This window comes from Onychostoma macrolepis, chromosome 24, assembly GCF_012432095.1.
Source record: "Onychostoma macrolepis isolate SWU-2019 chromosome 24, ASM1243209v1, whole genome shotgun sequence".
NCBI classification, from domain to species: Eukaryota; Metazoa; Chordata; class Actinopteri; order Cypriniformes; family Cyprinidae; genus Onychostoma; species Onychostoma macrolepis.
In genome coordinates this window covers 9361542-9381054 of record NC_081178.1, presented here as the reverse complement: position 1 = coordinate 9381054, position 19513 = coordinate 9361542, and the positions used below count along the sequence as shown (strand labels likewise).

Genomic DNA, 19513 nt, shown 5'->3' with positions numbered 1-19513 from the left:
TCAGACTTTATTAATCATATTTAGATTCATTCAAGAACCACAGTCAACGCAAGGTTCCAGTGAAGAAACTATCTCCCCGCGCTCTAGTCTGCGTAAAATGCGCTGTCCCTTTAAGAAAGCGATCAATCCGTGTACCGAGGCTGAAGAAGGATTACGACCGCTGAGCAGCTAATTCTCTTTCTTTAAAAATGACTGTTTAAGAGGTAAGTAAATTATTTGGCTTTGTTTGAAATATCATTTACTCAAAATTGCATGAATGTCAGCTCGGACCGCGGTACTGAATGTTCGGGAATCGATGCACCTCTGCGCTGCGCTAGCCATCCTAATGACTGCATCACTACAGAGCCTGTGACCATCATCAGTACCAGCCTTTGATGCCTATTTGATTATCTATATAGAGAGAGGTTACTTACGCTTGTTTGAATTAGCTTGTTAATTATGTCCGATTCTGTATCTGAATATAAAGAAGACAGTGGATGTGTCTCAAAATCTAGCGCGCTGCCTACCTAGACAGCATAGCCCCGAGCGGACTCAAAAACGCTAATGGTTTCCACGTGGGAAACTAAATACGATTTTATATTTCCTTTTGGATCGGTCTTGATTAATATTTCTGGAAGATCTAAGCTAAATTTCAATTGATGCCATAATAAAAGAAATAGGCTATGTGGTGTCACATCAATATGGCAAAACCGCTGCTGTTCAATAAATATGTAATTTATTAATTATTCAGTTACATACAATAAACAGTTATAGCCCCAGCTCATTATCCCAACTATCTGGTTGGAGGCGTATTAATATCTAATTCAGCTGGTGTGTTCACAGCTAAATCATTTAAAAAACAAACAAACAAAAAAAAAAAAAACACTTTAAATAAACCTTAACTGAAATAAAATATTTTAAAAGCTTCAACTTATTTTATATCAGCTTGTTGCCGAAGCTGCATTTCTTCCATTTAGTCTAGTTTAACTTAATGTAGCCTACTAAAATAATTAAAACTAATAAAAAAAACTAATAAAATGACAAAAAACAGCCAAATTACTAAAACTTTAACTAAAATGCTGAAAATTCAAAATATAAATAAACACAAAGAGTATTTTAATAACACTGACTTAGATTCCTTACAGTGATTTTAATCAGTTCAATGAAGGCTATTTTTACACCAGCATGGGGTTTGAGTGTTTCTTGCATTATGAATGAATGCCTCATTGAATCATTTACTCATCCGATTCGTTATTACAATTGGAATTAATTTGCATGTCTACTAATTTACAAATAGACTACAGAAACATCACAAATCACAACAAAGCACGTTAGATATAAACAAATGAGATGTCCCAGTTCAAATTGTTCAACTTCGCTCAAATTCAGATTCAAAACACTGACTCATTCAGTGATGGATGGGTGTTCAGGCATCTCGACCAATGAAATGCTCCTTCACAGCCTGGTCTTTATTGCTATTTGTTGTTTGTATTATCAAGGCAGTAAAACAGTCACTTGATTCAAAAGAGCGCAGTTCAATGATGATTCACTGGATGATGTTTAAATGATTCACAATCATCCTCCTACATATATACAGTGAGGAAAATAAGTATTTGAACACCCTGCTATTTTGCAAGTTCTCCCACTTAGAAATCATGGAGGGGTCTGAAATTGTCATCGTAGGTGCATGTCCACTTTGAGAGACATAATCTAAAAAAAAATCCAGAAATCACAATGTATGATTTTTTTAACTATTTATTTGTATGATACAGCTGCAAATAAGTATTTGAACACCTGAGAAAATCAATGTTAATATTTGGTACAGTAGCCTTTGTTTGCAATTACAGAGGTCAAACGTTTCCTGTAGTTTTTCACCAGGTTTGCACACACTGCAGGAGGGATTTTGGCCCACCTCCACACAGATCTTCTCTAGATCAGTCAGGTTTCTGGCCTGTCGCTGAGAAACACGGAGTTTGAGCTCCTCCAAAGATTCTCTATTGGGTTTAGGTCTGAGACTGGCTAGGCCACGCCAGAACCTTGATATGCTTCTTACAGAGCCACTCCTTGGTTATCCTGGCTGTGTGCTTCGGGTCATTGTCATGTTGGAAGACCCAGCCTCGACCCATCTTCAATGCTCTAACTGAGGGAAGGAGGTTGTTCCCCAAAATCTCGCAATACATGGCTCCGGTCATCCTCTCCTTAATACAGTGCAGTTGCCCTGTCCCATGTGCAGAAAAACACCCCAAAGATGATGCTACCACCCCATGCTTCACAGTAGGGATGGTGTTCTTGGGATGGTACTCATCATTCTTCTTCCTCCAAACACGTTTAGTGGAATTATGACCAAAAGTTCTATTTTGGTCTCATCTGACCACATGACTTTCTCCCATGACTCCTCTGGATCATCCAAATGGTCATTGGCAAACTTAAGTCGGGCCTGGACATGTGCTGGTTTAAGCAGGGGAACCTTCCGTGCCATGCATGATTTCAAACCATGACGCCTTAGTGTATTACCAACAGTAACCTTGGAAACGGTGGTCCCAGCTCTTTTCAGGTCATTGACCAGCTCCTCCCGTGTAGTTCTGGGCTGATTTCTCACCTTTCTTAGGATCATTGAGACCCCACGAGGTGAGATCTTGCATGGAGCCCCAGTCCGAGGGAGATTGACAGTCATGTTTAGCTTCTTCCATTTTCTAATGATTGCTCCAACAGTGGACCTTTTTTCACCAAGCTGCTTGGCAATTTCCCCGTAGCCCTTTCCAGCCTTGTGGAGGTGTACAATTTTGTCTCTAGTGTCTTTGGACAGCTCTTTGGTCTTGGCCATGTTAGTAGTTGGATTCTTACTGATTGTATGGGGTGGACAGGTGTCTTTATGCAGCTAACGACCTCAAACAGGTCCATCTAATTTAGGATAATAAATGGAGTGGAGGTGGACATTTTAAAGGCAGACTAACAGGTCTTTGAGGGTCAGAATTCTAGCTGATAGACAGGTGTTCAAATACTTATTTGCAGCTGTATCATACAAATAAATAGTTAAAAAATCATACATTGTGATTTCTGGATTTTTTTTTTTAGATTATGTCTCTCACAGTGGACATGCACCTACGATGACAATTTCAGATCCCTCCATGATTTCTAAGTGAGAGAACTTGCAAAATAGCAGGGTGTTCAAATACTTATTTTCCTCACTGTATATATGTGTGAATCTCTGCAGTGATGTCAGATGTTTTTAAAGACACGTTGTAACAAGGTTATAACAGCTCACTTCCTTTTATGATAATTAATCTCTGCAATTTTGCAGTTTGATGTTGACTAGTCAGAAGCAGCCTTGATTTGGCTCATATATGCCTGTCATGGCCCTATCAAACACTGGAGCGCAGGAGGACCGTCCCTGACATCAGCTTATATTTAGTGGACTTTTTCTGAGGACCTCAGGACTGGCCTAAAACTTGGTAAGACCACTGGACAGCACTTTACCATAAATTCCTAGACTAGGGTCACTAAACACAGCTAGATTTTGTTCTCTAAACTTCCTGGATAAAAGACTGTATTGTTTAAATGGGTTATGAAATATTTAGGATATTGTTTCTATATGTGCTGTACGTCTTTATGAAGCCAGTGTGAATCTGTTACATGTCTTATTCTACAGTATCAGAGTTTCAAAGGGTGTACATTTCCACCCACCCTGCCTCCTTCAATTGTGTCCTATATTGAACATCCTCATAAATGTGCGTAGGGCATCTCTAGAAGGGAAAGGGATGCCATGTGGCATTCTGTCTGCTCCTCTTAGTCATGCTCTAGTTGCCAAGGGTTACTGCGTCATTGTCATAGTTATGATGTGCTGCCATTTCTGATGGTTTAGGAGTTTGGTGAGAAAGTGTGAATAAATATGTTTATGTACATCTGTGGACAGTTTTAATTCTAGGTGTTTGACGTTGTGTCTTACTCACATGGGAGTCTGCATAATTCATCAGTAGTGAATCGGTCATCATGTCCTGATGTACATTTCCTCAAAATAATCAATGACGTTTTGACAGCCTCTCTGTATGTTATACGGCTCTCTGGAATGGAATTGGTTCTGATTGTTAGGCTAATTGTGTATATTGTCTGTGTATATTAATGTTAAATCTATCTATCTATCTATCTATCTATCTATCTATCTATCTATCTATCTATCTATCTATCTATCTATCTATCTATCTAGCTAGCTATCTAGCTATCTAGCTAGCTAGCTAACTAGCTATCCATTCATTGTAGTGTAAAATGTCCTGACATGTAATGTGGTGTCATTTCCTGTCACTATTTAAATGGTGATAAATAAAAGCAAAAAGTCAATCTGATAATGTTGACAATGATGTTGACATACAGTATGTCAATATGTTTGTTTTTGTTTTTTTCTTTATTGGGGGTGTGGGGTTAAGCAGTGACAGTAAGCACTTAGTTTTATACAGCAATACTGCGTTTAAGGATTGTGTTTGAGGTCTGCTGCACTCGTACTGCAGCTGCAGTGACTCAGCAAGAGAAAGCAAAATGCTGCTTCTGAAAAAAGCGTGGAAATACCTTACCGTTAACAAGCTGTGAACTTCTTTTTATTCGTCTGACTGAGACTGGAGACTTAAGGAGATGAGACTGAGGATGGATGCAGACATGTTTGGAAGACAAGACAGGGCTGCAATTAACTGGATTTAAGGCACTGTCTGCACTGATTCATTCATCTAAAAGGGTGGGAATAATCTTTCACAATAATTCTCCGGAGGCTGGGCAGAGGTTTTGCAACAGAAGACACAATTTCACATGAGACTGCAACTATTGTTTGGTCGAGGAATCAGATTACTCACTTTATTCTTGACTTTAGCTTATAAAAGAGAGAGCTTTTGTAGCTGCTGATGGGAAGAAGAAGAATCAAACAAATATATCTCACAGATTAGAGGAGACGCTCGACAGTTTACTGTGAAAACAGGACACACCCTGAGGGAGTGCGGTTCACTCATACACACACTGCCTGAAAGCACTGCTTTCCATGTAGAAATGGCGGCGGTCTCCGAATACCAGCGGCACTATAATATAAAAGATGAGGTAAAAGATTAGGTTTACTCTTTTCTGTACACAGCAAAAAAGAACTGTATTTTTGTCTTGTTTTCCAATAAAAATATCTGAAAATGCTTAAAATAAGATAGGTTTGTTTGAAAAGCAGAACTGTGGAGGATAATAAGATTGTTTATGCTTAAAACAATATGTGTTATGTTTTGTGTGTGCAGCCGGACGGTGAAGACATGCAGTCTGAAGAGGGAACGGAGTGGCTCATGGAGCTGCTCACTGACGTGCAGCTTCAGCAGTACTTCATGCGTATTCGTGATGAGCTCAATGTCACACGTCTCTCACACTTTGACTATGTCAAAAATGAGGACCTTGAAAAGATTGGCATGGGACGCCCAGGTGAGTCGGGTAGCATGTTTTTGAAGTGTGTAAGAGGAGTTTTGAATGTTGGAAAATGTATTTATTCATTATTTTTTTTAATATATATATATTTTTGTTTTATTTTTATTATTAATAATAATTATGTATATGTTTATTATTTATTTGGACTTATATTTTGATTTATTTAGACAGCACTGTATAATAATAAATATAATATAATACAAAAGATTAGGTGAATATTATAGTACATTTTATTATATTTTATATTGAACATATTTATTATATTTAGACCTCCCGCCATTTTTTCTTCTATCTCTGGCTCTGCAGGTCAGAGACGGCTGTGGGAGGCAGTGAAAAGGAGAAGGGCAATGTGCAAACGGAAGTCATGGGTGAGCAAGGTATGGTGTGCATCCAGAAATGAAAAATGTTTGATTGCAAGTAAAACCGACTTCGCTTCAGTCAAAAGGGGGCACTATAGAGCCTCCCCTCCCCTCCACATCTATTTCTTAATTTTTGGCTATGCCTAAGTGTATCATTGTGTGTGAAAAGAGCCACAAAACATCCCAGAAGATTGTTACATTTTGATGTGTTACCATGGCAACACTATTTAAGATCAAGAAACCTTTGGCATTTTACATCAGCTATTTCTTGACCTTATCAAGTCTGAAGTAATTTGTGGAAGATTTCAAAGCCGTTTGAGCATCTGAGCTTCATATCGATAATCACAGATGTCTTCCGGGCATATGAATGACATGTTTTACTGAATTTGGTGCTATTGCATCTTTAAGGCAGAGGCAGGTGGAATCACCCTCAGCCGTAGTCTCTGTGCTTGGGTCAGCAGGTGTTCACCGGGAAGCGGCCTGACTCTGATTCCCAGACCCCAGTGGTGTTCCGCAGCTCCTCCCCATCCTCAACTCAACCAGACAGCCAGCCAGCCAATCTCACCTGCCTCATCAGTGACAGAGACATCACGCTCTACGAGAAACTGGGAGACGGCTCTTTCGGAGTGGTGAAACGTGGAGAATGGCAGGCCCCGTCTGGAAGAGTGGTAGGAAAAAAGGAAAATAAGTGACACTAGTAATGATGAGATAGTAATGATAGTAAATATAATGCATAGTGTTTCTTCCTGTGCTGTAGCTGAGTGTGGCTGTGAAGTGCCTGAAGGCAGACCTGTTGGAACAGGATGAAGGTCTAGATGACTTCATAAGGGAAGTTAACGCCATGCATTCCCTGGACCACCACAATCTCATTCGTCTCTATGGGGTTGTCCTCACACACCCCATGAAGATGGTGAGGAATGATAATTGAAGTACTAAAAATGGCATTCTGGAGCAGCAAAATATGTGTTTAAAATAAACTGTTTCTACACTAAATCAAACTGTGATTATTTTTTTTATATGTATTAGAATGATTTCTGAAGGTTAAAAGAACACTGAAGACTGGAGTAATGGCTGCTAAAAATTCAGCTTTGCCAACAGAATAGAAAACTCTTATTTTCAAATTGTAATAATATTTCAAAATATTACTGTTTTTACTGCATTTTTATCAAATAAATGCAGATTTTGTAAGCATAAGAGACTTCTTTCAAAAACAACATTTTACAGACTCCAAACTTTTAAACAATACATAACTGATGTTACTTTAGCTATCATTTTAAAGCACTTTGTCCATTATTTTTGTGTTTCAGGTGACAGAACTTGCTCCACTGGGTTCTTTGATAGACCGCTTGAGGAAGCGTCAGGGTCATATTTTGATATCAGTGCTGTGCCATTACACCGTTCAGATCGCCTGTGGCATGGCGTACCTGGAGTCCCGACGATTCATTCACAGAGACCTGGCTGCACGCAACATCCTTCTAGCCTCCAACGACCTCATCAAAATTGGTGACTTCGGCCTAATGAGGGCCTTGCCTAAGAATGATGATCATTATGTGATGCAGGAGCATCACAAAGTTCCCTTTGCTTGGTGAGAAGAGTAATAAACCAACTTCTACTTATTAATTCCCTCAGCCCCTATCATCATGCTCTGTGCATTGCAGGTGTGCTCCAGAAAGCCTAAAGACCCGAACCTTCTCCCATGCCAGTGATACTTGGATGTTTGGAGTAACATTGTGGGAAATGTTCACTCATGGACAGGAACCTTGGGTTGGACTCAATGGTAGCCAGGTATATTCTCATACCTGACCCTGAAATCAATTTTTCTGTAGGTAAAGTTTGTGTGACATTTGTATGCGTGTCCCTCTGTATAGATTCTCCATAAGATCGATAGGGAGGGAGAGAGGCTTATCAAACCAGAGGACTGTCCACAGGACATTTATAACGTCATGCTGCAGTGCTGGTCGCCTAAACCCGAGGACAGACCGACATTTGTGTCCCTCAGGGACTTCCTGGTGGAGGTAAAGTGTTGGATAACAGCAGAGGGTGATACTGGATAGACAGAACATTCTTTTGTCAAGTTCTTGCACGTACACAAGAATGTCAAAACAATTATTGGTTGTTTTAATTAATTAAGTCTTTCTAATTTGCTTATAGACAATGCCCACCGACATGAGGGCACTGCAGGACTTTGATGAGCCAGACAAACTTAAAATTCATGCTAACGACATAATCACCATAATTGAGGGAAGGTGAGGACATATTTTGTTGGTTTTGTCAATTTGTTTTTTGCTCAGCCAGGTGTGAGGTAAGACTGTATCATGTGGTCACTGTCAACCTACAGTTCAGGAAAGAAATAATTTTGAAAAAAATAAGGACGTTGACATAAGCTTGTTAATGTAAGTTCATTAAAATTAATATTTTGAAACTCATATTTACTTAAAAACATTTAACACTTTTACAGAATTTGATAAATTATTTTTACAATAATAAGATTAATCGAATCTATTGACAGCTCTAGTTGTTAACACACAAAAACTGCATATAATTTTGCTATATATATTGTATATATATGCTACAGTATATGTATTGTATATATATATTTGCTATATATAGTGTTCATCTCTCTTTTTCCTTCCTTTATCCTTATCTTAATAATTTGCTCTTGTACAATGCTAATATATAAAAAAAACTGTTATTTAAATACATTTAATTATTTGGATTCCTTTATAAATTAAATTGTTTGTGATGATGTTAAAGAACCCATAACTCCTTAAAGTAATAAACTTCGATGTGTAGGTGTTCTGCACCGTTTATGCTATAAACATGAATGCTTTACAACAAGGGTTTAAATCTATTTTTAAACCCTTTTTTCTATGCTGCAGAGCAGAGAACTACTGGTGGAGGGGTCAGAACAGACAGACCCTGAAGGTAGGACAGTTCCCTAGGAACGTGGTGACCTCCGTGGCCGGTCTGTCTGCTCACGACATCAGCCGACCTCTCAAGCACAGTTTCATCCACACAGGCCATGGAGACACAGACCCTCATCGTAGCTGGGGTGCCCCTGACAAAATTGATGAGTAAGATACCATGACCATTTATGAGTGACCTTTTGTTAACAGACTCTAAGGAATATTGACCTCTCAGGGAACAGACTGCTTTACTTGTGTTAACCACTAGAGAGCAGCAATATATTATTCTAAACTATATTTTACCTGCACTGGTTTTGTGTTTATTCAAAAATTATATACTATATATGTGTGTGTGTGTGTATATATATATATATATATATATATATATATATATATATATATATAATTTTCCCTCAATAACTGTTGTTTTTAATTGAAGATCATTTAGTCCTTGAAACATTTGAAATCACAAAACGAATCATGGTTAATTGATATATCAAAGCTTCCAGTTTCTGCTAATACAAACAGAAAACACAGCAGAATATACAGCAGAAATACAGAAAATAGTCTATATCGAGAAGCCTTATAATATTATTATATTATATTATGTAAGAAATAATTTTCATAAATAGTTTACTTCTTTATTGTATGTGTTTTTTTAGCTTTTAATTTAAATTAGAGGTCTATTGGGCCCGGCCCCCTTGTTGGGAACCACTGGAAAATTGTCTCTTGTGAAAATATATAGAGGCGGATTTTGTTATTTATCCAGTGTGCTTTGTGTTCAGTCTGTACCTTGGTAATCCCATGGACCCACCAGATGTTCTTGGCATGGATTCAATTGCAGCCAAGCCCACTAAACTTCCAAACCGGGCTAAAAGTAAGCAATCATTTGATCTTGTTGAGTTGGGCTGTTCTGTTCTTCTTCAGACTCACCACTTCTCTCTTTTGCTCTGCTTATCTTTTTTTCATTTCTGATCTTTTCTGCTTCACCTGTTGTGTCAGAACTACCTCCTCCTAGACCTCCTAAACCAGCCGTTCTTCTTAAGAGTAAGAACCATTTCTCTTCTTCACTGCAATCACTGCATTACAAAAGCAAATTTTCTAAAGTTTTGCCCGATGCCTTGTTCCCAGAACCATTTTACGACTCTGTGTTGGACGACGATGATGATCTGATAGTGACAGGCGTGAAGAAGCTCTCTCTTAAGACTCCCGCGTACCTGAGTTTGCGCCTCCGCCCTTGGGAAAGCACTAGTCCAAGCGACCGCCTTAGCGAAGTCTCGCTCATTGACTTTGGAGACGATAGTTTCAGCTCTACATCACCTTCCCCCATTACCGAGACACCCAACCCCAGCACAGTGAAGCCACCTGTGTCCTACGCCGCTTCTATCTTGGATATGGCGCCGCCGCAGAGCCCCAATCGAGCCCTGCCAAACCCCATGCACCCTACTCCAGTGGTGGATTGGGACATGCGGCCCCTGCCTCCTCTTCCGGCATACGACGAGGTGGCTGTTGAGTGTGCAGAGCAAGAAGACATGGAAGTAAGCTCCATAAATGCATCTGTGTCACAGGAAGACGTAGTGTCCAAACAGACACAATCAGAAGATGGCGTTAAAATCGATGGTAAACTCAACGTTGAGGACAATCTCTTTCTACCGACCAAGCATGCTGAGGATACCCACTCCTTTTCACAATCAGCAGACATCTTCAAGGAGCTACAAAGGGAGGTGATGGTGAAGCTTCGGGTCCCTCCAACCGGACGTTCCCTCCCTTCTTCACCGCTTCCAACTTCTTCAGCTCTCGTGCCACACCGCCAGATCATCCTGCCCTCCTCCTATGAGGACAGGCCTCAAATCCCTCCAAGAATCCCCATCCCGCCCATGCGGCCCTCTAAGCGGGCAGGAATATACGGCAGCAGATTGTCAGTTTCCCTTGGAGACAATGAAGACGGGAGCCGATGTCCACCTCAGATACCCCCAAGGGATCACGCTCTGTCTCAACCCAACTCTCGGGCACCAAGCCCCATGGCGCCGCAAGGCGGCTCCCCTCAGCAAGGGTCCAGCCTCTGTTGTGTTGGATCTCTGGGTTCTTGCCTGTCGCCGTCATCGTATTCTTCCGCGCCATCCAGCTCCTCCACCATGTCTTCTACGTCCACGGCCACCACTACAAGTTCTCAGTACGGCTCTACTCAAGTGGCCCAGACTCCAGCCAAGAGTCCTTGCATCCTTCCTATTGTGTACGGTGGTGTGAAGGCCAGCAGCACTCATTACTACTTGCTACCTGAGAAACCGGCATACCTGGACAAGTATGACAGGTTCTTAAAGGACTCTGAGGGAAACGAGAAAAAAACTACAAATATGGCCACTGTGAGACCCATGGTTCAGCAGCAAGTTAACAAGCCCAATGCCTCCCCCAGCCACACCAGCGGGACCTCCAGCAGCCTTGCCTGGCCAAGCACCACCCAAGCAGGTGCCTACAACCGTGTAACGCTCCAACAAGTAAGCAACTCAATATGCTCTCACTATTGGCTACTCAATGATGTCGTGGTATTTTGAGATGACCGATTGGGTGTTTCTGTAGGTGCAGGAGGCAGTACATGGAGTGACTGTAGAGGAGTGTCAAACGGTCCTTCAAGCACACGGCTGGAACGCTCAGGAGGCTGTGAAATATCTGAAGGTATCTGTGCTTCTTTTCAGACTCAAAATAAGGAGGTACTCGTGGATAATAAAAGAGTCTTTACACTTATATTGATTCCTGATGTAGGTGGAGCAGTTGTTTCGACTGGGTTTGAAGGCTCGGCCCGAATGCTTGGAAGCTCTGGAGAGATGTAGCTGGAATCTGGAGCAAGCCAGCACCCAAATGCTGGACTCCTACGGTCCATCTAGACATAGGTAATATGTGATGATTAAATGGATCAAAAATAAAAATTGTGACCAACTACTTACTCTATTGTTGACTTCTGTGGAACCTAAAAAAAGAACATTTAAAATATGTCTCTCATTGTCCAGTGTTGTTTTGGAAGCCATTGACTTTAATTGTAATGAAAAAAAAAACTCATTCTTCAAATGTCTTCTTTTGTGTTATGCAGAAAAAAGAAAGTAGAAAGAATACATTCATCATCTCACTGATATCTCTCTGATTTGTGTCAGGTTCTAATGGCAGGAAGAAGAAGAACTGATCTCCATTCCACTGCAGCTAATAAAAGTCGAGTTTCATCTACAACTCATTGACTCTGGACCAGTAGATATTTGCAGGTCATTTGAATATTCATTGCTTTACTGCTTATAATCAATGCAAGACAAATGCAAAATTCACTTACTTGAAGTACAACAGTGCAATGTGAACAGTTGAACCATGTACATCAGATTGTGTTTTATATATTTGCTTAAGTTTTAAAGTAGAGAAAAGTTCGCTTTTCACTGCATTGTATGTGACTTTCAGCCTGTAAAATGTTTGTAGTTTATTTATTCAGAATATTTTATCCAGGGGCATAGGGGATCATCTGAAAATTGGAGACACAATGTGAATCTTTTGAGCACAGCTAATGAATATTAATTGAGTGACGTGAGTTGTAATGGTCACTATGCCACTGATTTTATGTAAAGACATTGCAGGATATACTACAGAGACACAATAATCTTTTGAATGGATGTATTGACCATTAAGGTGTGGTTACATTTACAGTTGTTCTGTTGATTTTCATGGGCTAAATCTGTGATTTCAAAAGGAATCCACATGACCAGGAATTTCACATAAGAAAACACCTTAGAAAGCTGCTTGGTGTGAAAGTGATTTCTGTGTAAATTTCACAGAAACTTTGTTAATGTAACCGCACCTTTATGCTCCTATTTATGCATAATGCTCATACATCTGTTAACTCTCATACATGATGTTGCATGCAGATTACAGGCCTTGTTGTTGCTTATTTAAGCCTTTACTAGTTTTTCATTCATTTTATTCTATTCAGTGGTGTTATAATTAGTCACAGCCTTGGACGGCACAGCCACAGATCACCCACAGTTGGTTATATTTTTAAATAATTTTAGATGGTCTCAGGATGATCTCTTCCCTTCTAAGTGGGTGGTTCTTGGCCAAAATAAGCTGGGATGAGGACGAGATACGTCGATTTTTTTTGTGTAGCCAGATATATGTTCTATGTGCCATGATGACTGCAGACAATACATTTATAAATGCACCTACTATATTATTAATTTATTAATTTCCTTGTTAGTTGTTGGTCTTCATTGTCTTTTTGATCACAGGAACACTTAAGACACAATGTTACTGTTCTCAGTTGTTGATTTAGCTTACTTTTAAGTAAGTGGAACTTTGAACTCCATTACGCATTTTGCGATTTTGCTCAGGTTCATAAATCACAGAAACCTCACTTAGTCTCATGCGTGAAGATGGGAAGTTTGTGTTGATGATATTACATTATCTGTTACATGAATGGAACTGAATAACAGCTTTTTTTACATGCATTTTTCTTCTGTCAGAACATGTCAACCGTATGTCACACAGACGTCTGGCTAAGCAAATTGAGGCTTCTGCTCTGTGCTCTGTAATTTTCATCTGCCTCTTGTCCAGATGCTCAGTATTGTAGTTATAATTTACCTGCACTGGTTTTGTGTTCATGTCTATGCAATTGCTGTTGCAATTCAGTTTTTGGAATATAGCCTGTGTCAGTGCTCACCTCATGTAGGTTGCATCCCACTTATTCTAAAGTGAATGGCAGAATGCTGGGCTTACTGTAAAAGCTTTATAAATGTTTGTTGTATAATTATCTATCTGTATTTTTGTATGAAGTAAATATTTAAAACTGCTGTGGTTGAAGTTTCATTATTTCACCTGATCTTGAACAATTATGGCTGCATTCAACATCAAATGCTGAACATAAGATCCTTATTAAATCAAGCGGGACTCATTTAGCTTGGAAGTACGGTCCCAATGAGCCTTGAAGTGGAGCTGCACCATTAGACCCACTGAGCCTTGAAGTGGAGCTGCACCATGAGGCCCACTAAGTCTCGAAGTGGAGCTGCACCATTGGGCCCACTTGGACCAGAGGTATAGCTACACCATGAATTTCCCCAAGAGTCATGACGAGCCTTATTGAACATCTACACAGTGTTAGAATGTACAGGCCTTGGTGGTGTCTAAAGAATATAAATATATTTCTGTAAAATATAAAAGGTAGAATAAATTACTGAACTTAATTTTTGTAAAATTTTGTTATGTTAGTTTATAAGTCATCAAACTGATACACCACTATTTCTCAAATCCACCATTAGATGTCAGTATAATGCTAAAGAATGAAAGATTGCTTTGCATTGAAAGTTACTCATATCATATTTAATATTCCTCAGCCACTCTCATTAATTTATTTTCGATTACACTAATAGCAACAATTTCAATTGTCTGTGGAAACCCATTTCGGGTACATCAGATGAAAAATAATGCTTTAAATGCATTACCATGACTTTCCCCCCCAGTTTCACAGACAAGGTTTAAACCTAGTCCCAGACTAAAGCGTAAATCTAAACTGAAAGAAACTTGCATCGATTGACCTAAAAATATATCAAGGCCATTGTTTAGTCTCAAGATGGACACATAATGTTTTTTCTAAGGCACGTTTATAAAAATTAAATGTGCTAATTGAACTATGGCCTAATCCTGGTTTAGTTTGAAACAGGGCCATGATGTCATAATTATGATTTAGACTAGTAGCCTACGTCTTTTTTTAATGTCATAAATATGATTAACCAAATCAATTTGTTTTCTCTCTTACATGGCGAAAATGGGCTTCTAATCAGCCATGTTAAAAGAAGTCCACAACTCCATGGTGTGCATATTTAAAGATATTTTTTAATCTTACTTCAGTGCTCTCTGGAGCGGGCGGATTAATTCGGAATAATCACCAATCATTCCGGTGTTGTGTCGAAGTCTGTTCCCCCTACTGTTCCCCTTAGTTTAGTGTTTCCGCTACGCAAACAGCGTACAGAGCACGCGCGTGCGCTCGTTCCACTGTTCCCGCTTATCTTTTTATCATCTTATAATATCTATATTTATCATACAACATTTTTTGTTAGGTCGGTTCTTTTGGGCTTATTTTTCTTAGCGAAAGCGTTGTATTGCTCTATAATTAGAGAACTTTAGACAAATCAGTTTTTATTTATTTATTTATTTATTTTTTAATAGAGAAGCTGTTTAATAAGTGGGATAATGTACAGTCAGCCAGTTATTAGCTATAACAAAATAAACCCCAACAGTGACCCATCTGTCCCACCGGAACTTTATGAATGTTTTTAATTTAGTCGATGTTCAGACTTCAGACAGGATAGTAGTAATAGCCTACAGCTCAAACCTTTCTAGCCTGCCTTTGTTAGAGCTAATTATTCTGTTGTTAATTTTTTTGTACTCGGTGGAGATTTCTCCCTTGTGTTTAAATTGGTGTGGTTAGGGAAACAAAGTAGCCTATAAATCATTTGACACTCAGTAATTTATTACTTCCAAGTTTCGCTTTGTAAGCTATTTATTTCTTTTCTACAGATTTGTTTCCCCAGAAGTTTACAAATTTGTCTTCTACAGTTTTGTTTTTCCAAAAGCCTATATAAAACTAATTCAAATTGATATTTTCTCCTTTTAAAAGATACTGCTTTGTGTAGGCCCATGCAATTAAAATTGGTTATTATAAATTATACGATTTTATATCAAAATTGTTTATTATTATTATTATTATTATTGTTAAGATGGCAAGACGTTCTTACATATTATAACCCTATAACTTGTTAGCCTAAAGTCACGATTAGGGATGTCATTTATGGATTATTTTACTACAGTCCCTAAAGAATAAATTACACTTATTTGTTGGTCTGCTAAAGCAATACTCAGTCAATAGTGAGATTGTGATGGTGGGCAGGCTCTCGGCTTAATCAATAATTGATTAGAGGGGCCTTAACACCCAAGATAGGCTGATTGATTAATTTAATCCATATTTAGATTTGTTAAATACAGCTGCGAGTATGAAACCAGTTTGATTCAGCCTGGATTGATTAAACTAGTCTCATTTTGTTCTGTACCCTGTGCAACCCAAAGCAAGTTAATATAACTTGAATCTCTTTATGCTTTCCACTGGTCTTATTTTGATATGTAGTTTGCTAATCATGATAAGGCCAATGAAAATTACCAAGTTTTTGTGAGAAAGAGAGTATGTGAGACTGATGTCGAGTCTCAGCTAGCCTTGTGAAGTGTCACAGTTTTGCAGGTGCTAGTAATATGCCAGAGTTTCTTAATTAGAAGGTGCCGCTGACTCCTGCTTCACAGTCCTGGAGGTGTTGGTGTGAATGTGTGTGTTTGGTGGACAATTTGGCAAAAACATATGTACTTTGGAATGCGAATACACTCCTGACTTCATAGTTTGGTGATCTTATTATCTTCATCCCTTTCCCTAACAAATTTCTAACTATTTTCTGAGGTGGTGATTTTATATGAATTTGCACGATTTGATTTGTTGATTCCCAGCAGGCACAGGACGTCAATATACTGTAACGTCAGGTTGACGTTGGACATGACATTGGACAGATGTTGCATTTTGGTTGAGAATGAAAATCAGGTTGATGTCAGTATTTGATGCCAATTTTACGTTGATTTAATGTTGGATTTTGGTTACACAACCTAAAAACAACAAATATCAATGTCAGCTGACGTCGGTATTGGACATCAAATGAATGTTTACATTAAATGTTGAACTGACACTGAATTTGGGTCACCTGACGTCGCAACCGAAATTTAACTAAATATCAGTGTCTTATGATGTTGTGTGCCTGTTGGGTTTACTTTTTTAGAAAAAAAAAGCAAGAAGCTCCTCCCCTGACCCCACCCCTTAACCTAATCATCAGTGGAGAGATCGTATGAAAACATATAGGCCTAAATGTGATCATGCTAATTCATACACATTAGCTGCTAATTTGCCAAAATTTGCAATAGTTACAAATTACATGTGCTCTAGCGTTTTTTTTTCTTTTTCTTTTGAGAACCTCTGATCTAGAGTATTCTAGAAGGCATTAGAGTGAACCGTGCAATTAAAATTTCCATTCAATAATTCCTTTGTTTATTAAAACCCTGTGGCGCATAAAGACTGAATATATTGAAATGGCCATGATGCATATTAATGCAATAATTCAAATCAGAATTGAAACACTATAAGAGACCTGACATTTCTTTAAACTCTTATCGAAAAAATACCCAATGCGTTCGTGTAATATCCGATGACTCTTGTTCATGCTGAGATTAGACATTAGAAGTGATGCCACAGGTCAGATCTGTGTCTACTGCAGTCCGGCTTCTGCAAACCACTCTCACAGAAACATCTCAGACAGCTGAGATTCAGATCGATAACACTCCTGTTGTAAACAAAGCTGCCGTGCCTCCCCTGGCCCATGACTTGCCCTGGTATATCAAGGCATCTGGTGATACTTCAAACCTTTATATACAGGTTTTTCATCATCCTCTAAATCTCAGGAGGAAGATGACACAGTCGGATAAACTAAAAGGTGTGCATCTGTAAAGGGTGTGTGTTCGTTATTACCAAGAGATCTGAAAGTGCTGTCTGCAGTGGTTGTTTGTCCATACACTTGAAGGGGACATATTCCCAGTCTTATTGTCTCTTGTTTACTGGAGCATTAAAAGCTGTGTTGGAGTCGGACTTAAAAGTTCTGTGACTCACTGCCGAACCTGAGTATCCCATCACACTCAGATGATGTCTGTCTCTTCCCTGAACAGCAGAAAGGTTCATTCAAAGGTGTTAAACCCAAGGGCTACAAGTAGGGCTGGGCGATAACGATAATTATCGTGATGTAATTTTCTTCGATGAAACAATAACAAGAGTTTGATAAATGTTCGATATAATGTTTTTTGCGCCAAAAGCAGAACAAAACTGTGCTAATGGCACCACATGGACCATTTATCCACTAGGCTCAAAGTTCAAACGGCAGCACAGCACAAGCTTACTAGAGTTTACTCGCTGATAAATCTAAAAATATCATTAGCTTAGTATAATTTTTTTTCTTTCTTTCTTGCTACTTTTCTTTCTTTTTAACATTTTGTTCATTTTATTCTATCTATCTATCTATCTATCTGTATTTATCTATTTGTCACTGCTTTTGTTTCATTGTGACTTTAAAGTAAACCGTTTCTGTTGAAACTTTCAGTCATTTCACCCATTTTAATCTTTTAAAATTTTCTGGTGAATAATTTTATTGTGTTTTTAGTTTTATTAATGGTATCTGCAATGTGTTGATAATCAGGGAAAATAATTTTGTGTTGTTTTTCAGTTTTTGAAATAAACAAAAAAGGGAACTCGTTTCTCGTTGGGCTGCCATTGTAAACATTTTTGAACAACGTGTATTTTGACAGACTAAATAGCACATTTTTGGAGAAGTCGAAAGGTTTGCTTGTCTGGAATAGAGGAAAGTACTTTATCTGGAAACTGAAATAGGGGAAAGTATTTAATCTTTTTTAATTAAAAACATTCAGATCACCAAAACGTAAAAGTTGTGGAATCCTATGATGTGTAATAATAAATAGCATGAGTCGTATAGCCATTTTATGGATTTATGATGTAACATTTCTTGTGAAGCAAGAAAAAAACATTAGCTAATTTTTATTTATTTTTTTCTGTCTTTATTGTGAAAGGTCTGAGGAGTAGACAGAGGGTATTGAGTGACATTTTCTTTGCACTTTAATGTCTGACGGTCAGACTTAAGACATTAACGTTTGGGGCGGGGAGGGACAAATGTGAGGCTGCAGGTGGCTCGTCTAAAGATAAGACCATGGCTGTAGTTCAAACAGCTTTACACCTATCAATTCCCAAACTGTCATTTTCATAGCGACAGATAACTGCGGGTCACCAAACACGCTTCCCACCTTCTTACCGCTTCTCTGCTCCCCTCCCACCTTGATGAAAAGCCGACAGCAAATTAATTTACACCTTGATGACAAACAGATACAAACGCACCCATCAAAGTTCTTGGTTATCTCTGAAATGTGTGACGTAATGCAAGTTTATCATTCAGTCTGCCTCTCTCACTTAGTCATCGTCTTCTCCTGTTTCACCTCTCATTAAGCAGAAGCCTTTGGCCTGAGCGGTGACTTTGGGTCGAACGTGTTTGTTTTCTTCATTCTGTGCTCTGTGGTGTGAAATTTTAAGTACTTTTCTTTTCACCTCTGCTCATCCACGTCCACTGGGCTTTTTCAAAATTTATGTCATAATAATTAGGTTCTGTTCCTAGAAGTGTGATTCTGTGTATTACCAGTGTGAAAAGGGCTTCATGTTGTCCTGATGCATGTTTTTTTCAGTATTCTTTTTATTAAGGTTAATAAAGCATCGCCATATAAGCTACATCTTTCTTTACACACGCACAGCATGTGTTCACACATCTTTGTGTGTAGTTGGGTCAGGTTTTGCCTGTGTTATGGACTAGCCAGAAAAACAGCTTTATAAACATGCAAAATAATGTCTTGACATTCTGTTAAAATTCTACAAATTTAGGGGATGAAAAATATCATTAAAATATATAATGAAAATAAATATATATATAAATGTATTTTATAAAAATATCAAAACATTTATTTCTTGCTTTTTCTTTCTTTCTAGCATTCTGTCCATTTTGTCTGGCATTCTATCTATCTATCTGTCTATTCTTTCTTTCTTTTTTGCTCTTTCGTTATCTTTCTTGCTGATTTTCTTTCTGTCTTTCTAACACTGTCTATTTTATTCTATCTATCCATCCATCCATCCATCTAGCTATCTATCTTCTCTTTGTTTGTTTCTTTCTT

At 38.5% G+C, this 19513-nt stretch overlaps 1 protein-coding gene across 8 annotated transcripts; it reads left to right on the top strand.

Moving 5' to 3' along the window:
- The first annotated feature begins 92 nt into the window (after positions 1 to 92).
- tnk2a (tyrosine kinase, non-receptor, 2a) lies at positions 93 to 13497 on the top strand. 8 transcript variants are annotated; one of them, XM_058765995.1, is made up of 17 exons: positions 135 to 203; positions 3281 to 3431; positions 5238 to 5415; positions 5725 to 5795; positions 6218 to 6445; positions 6535 to 6687; positions 7085 to 7362; positions 7436 to 7562; positions 7646 to 7792; positions 7929 to 8023; positions 8657 to 8851; positions 9469 to 9560; positions 9686 to 9730; positions 9815 to 11178; positions 11261 to 11356; positions 11444 to 11571; positions 11830 to 13497. In XM_058765995.1, the coding sequence occupies exons 3-17, from the start codon at positions 5253 to 5255 to the stop codon at positions 11834 to 11836; spliced, it is 3189 nt and encodes a 1062-aa protein (XP_058621978.1). In that variant the 5' UTR covers positions 135 to 203; positions 3281 to 3431; positions 5238 to 5252; the 3' UTR covers positions 11837 to 13497. The 8 variants fall into 8 exon arrangements, with proteins under 8 accessions (XP_058621977.1, XP_058621978.1, XP_058621979.1 ...); XM_058765996.1 differs by lacking the exon at positions 135 to 203 and adding an exon at positions 286 to 404; XM_058765994.1 differs by lacking the exon at positions 3281 to 3431 and having other exon boundaries at positions 93 to 203.
- The last annotated feature ends 6016 nt before the right edge of the window (positions 13498 to 19513 follow it).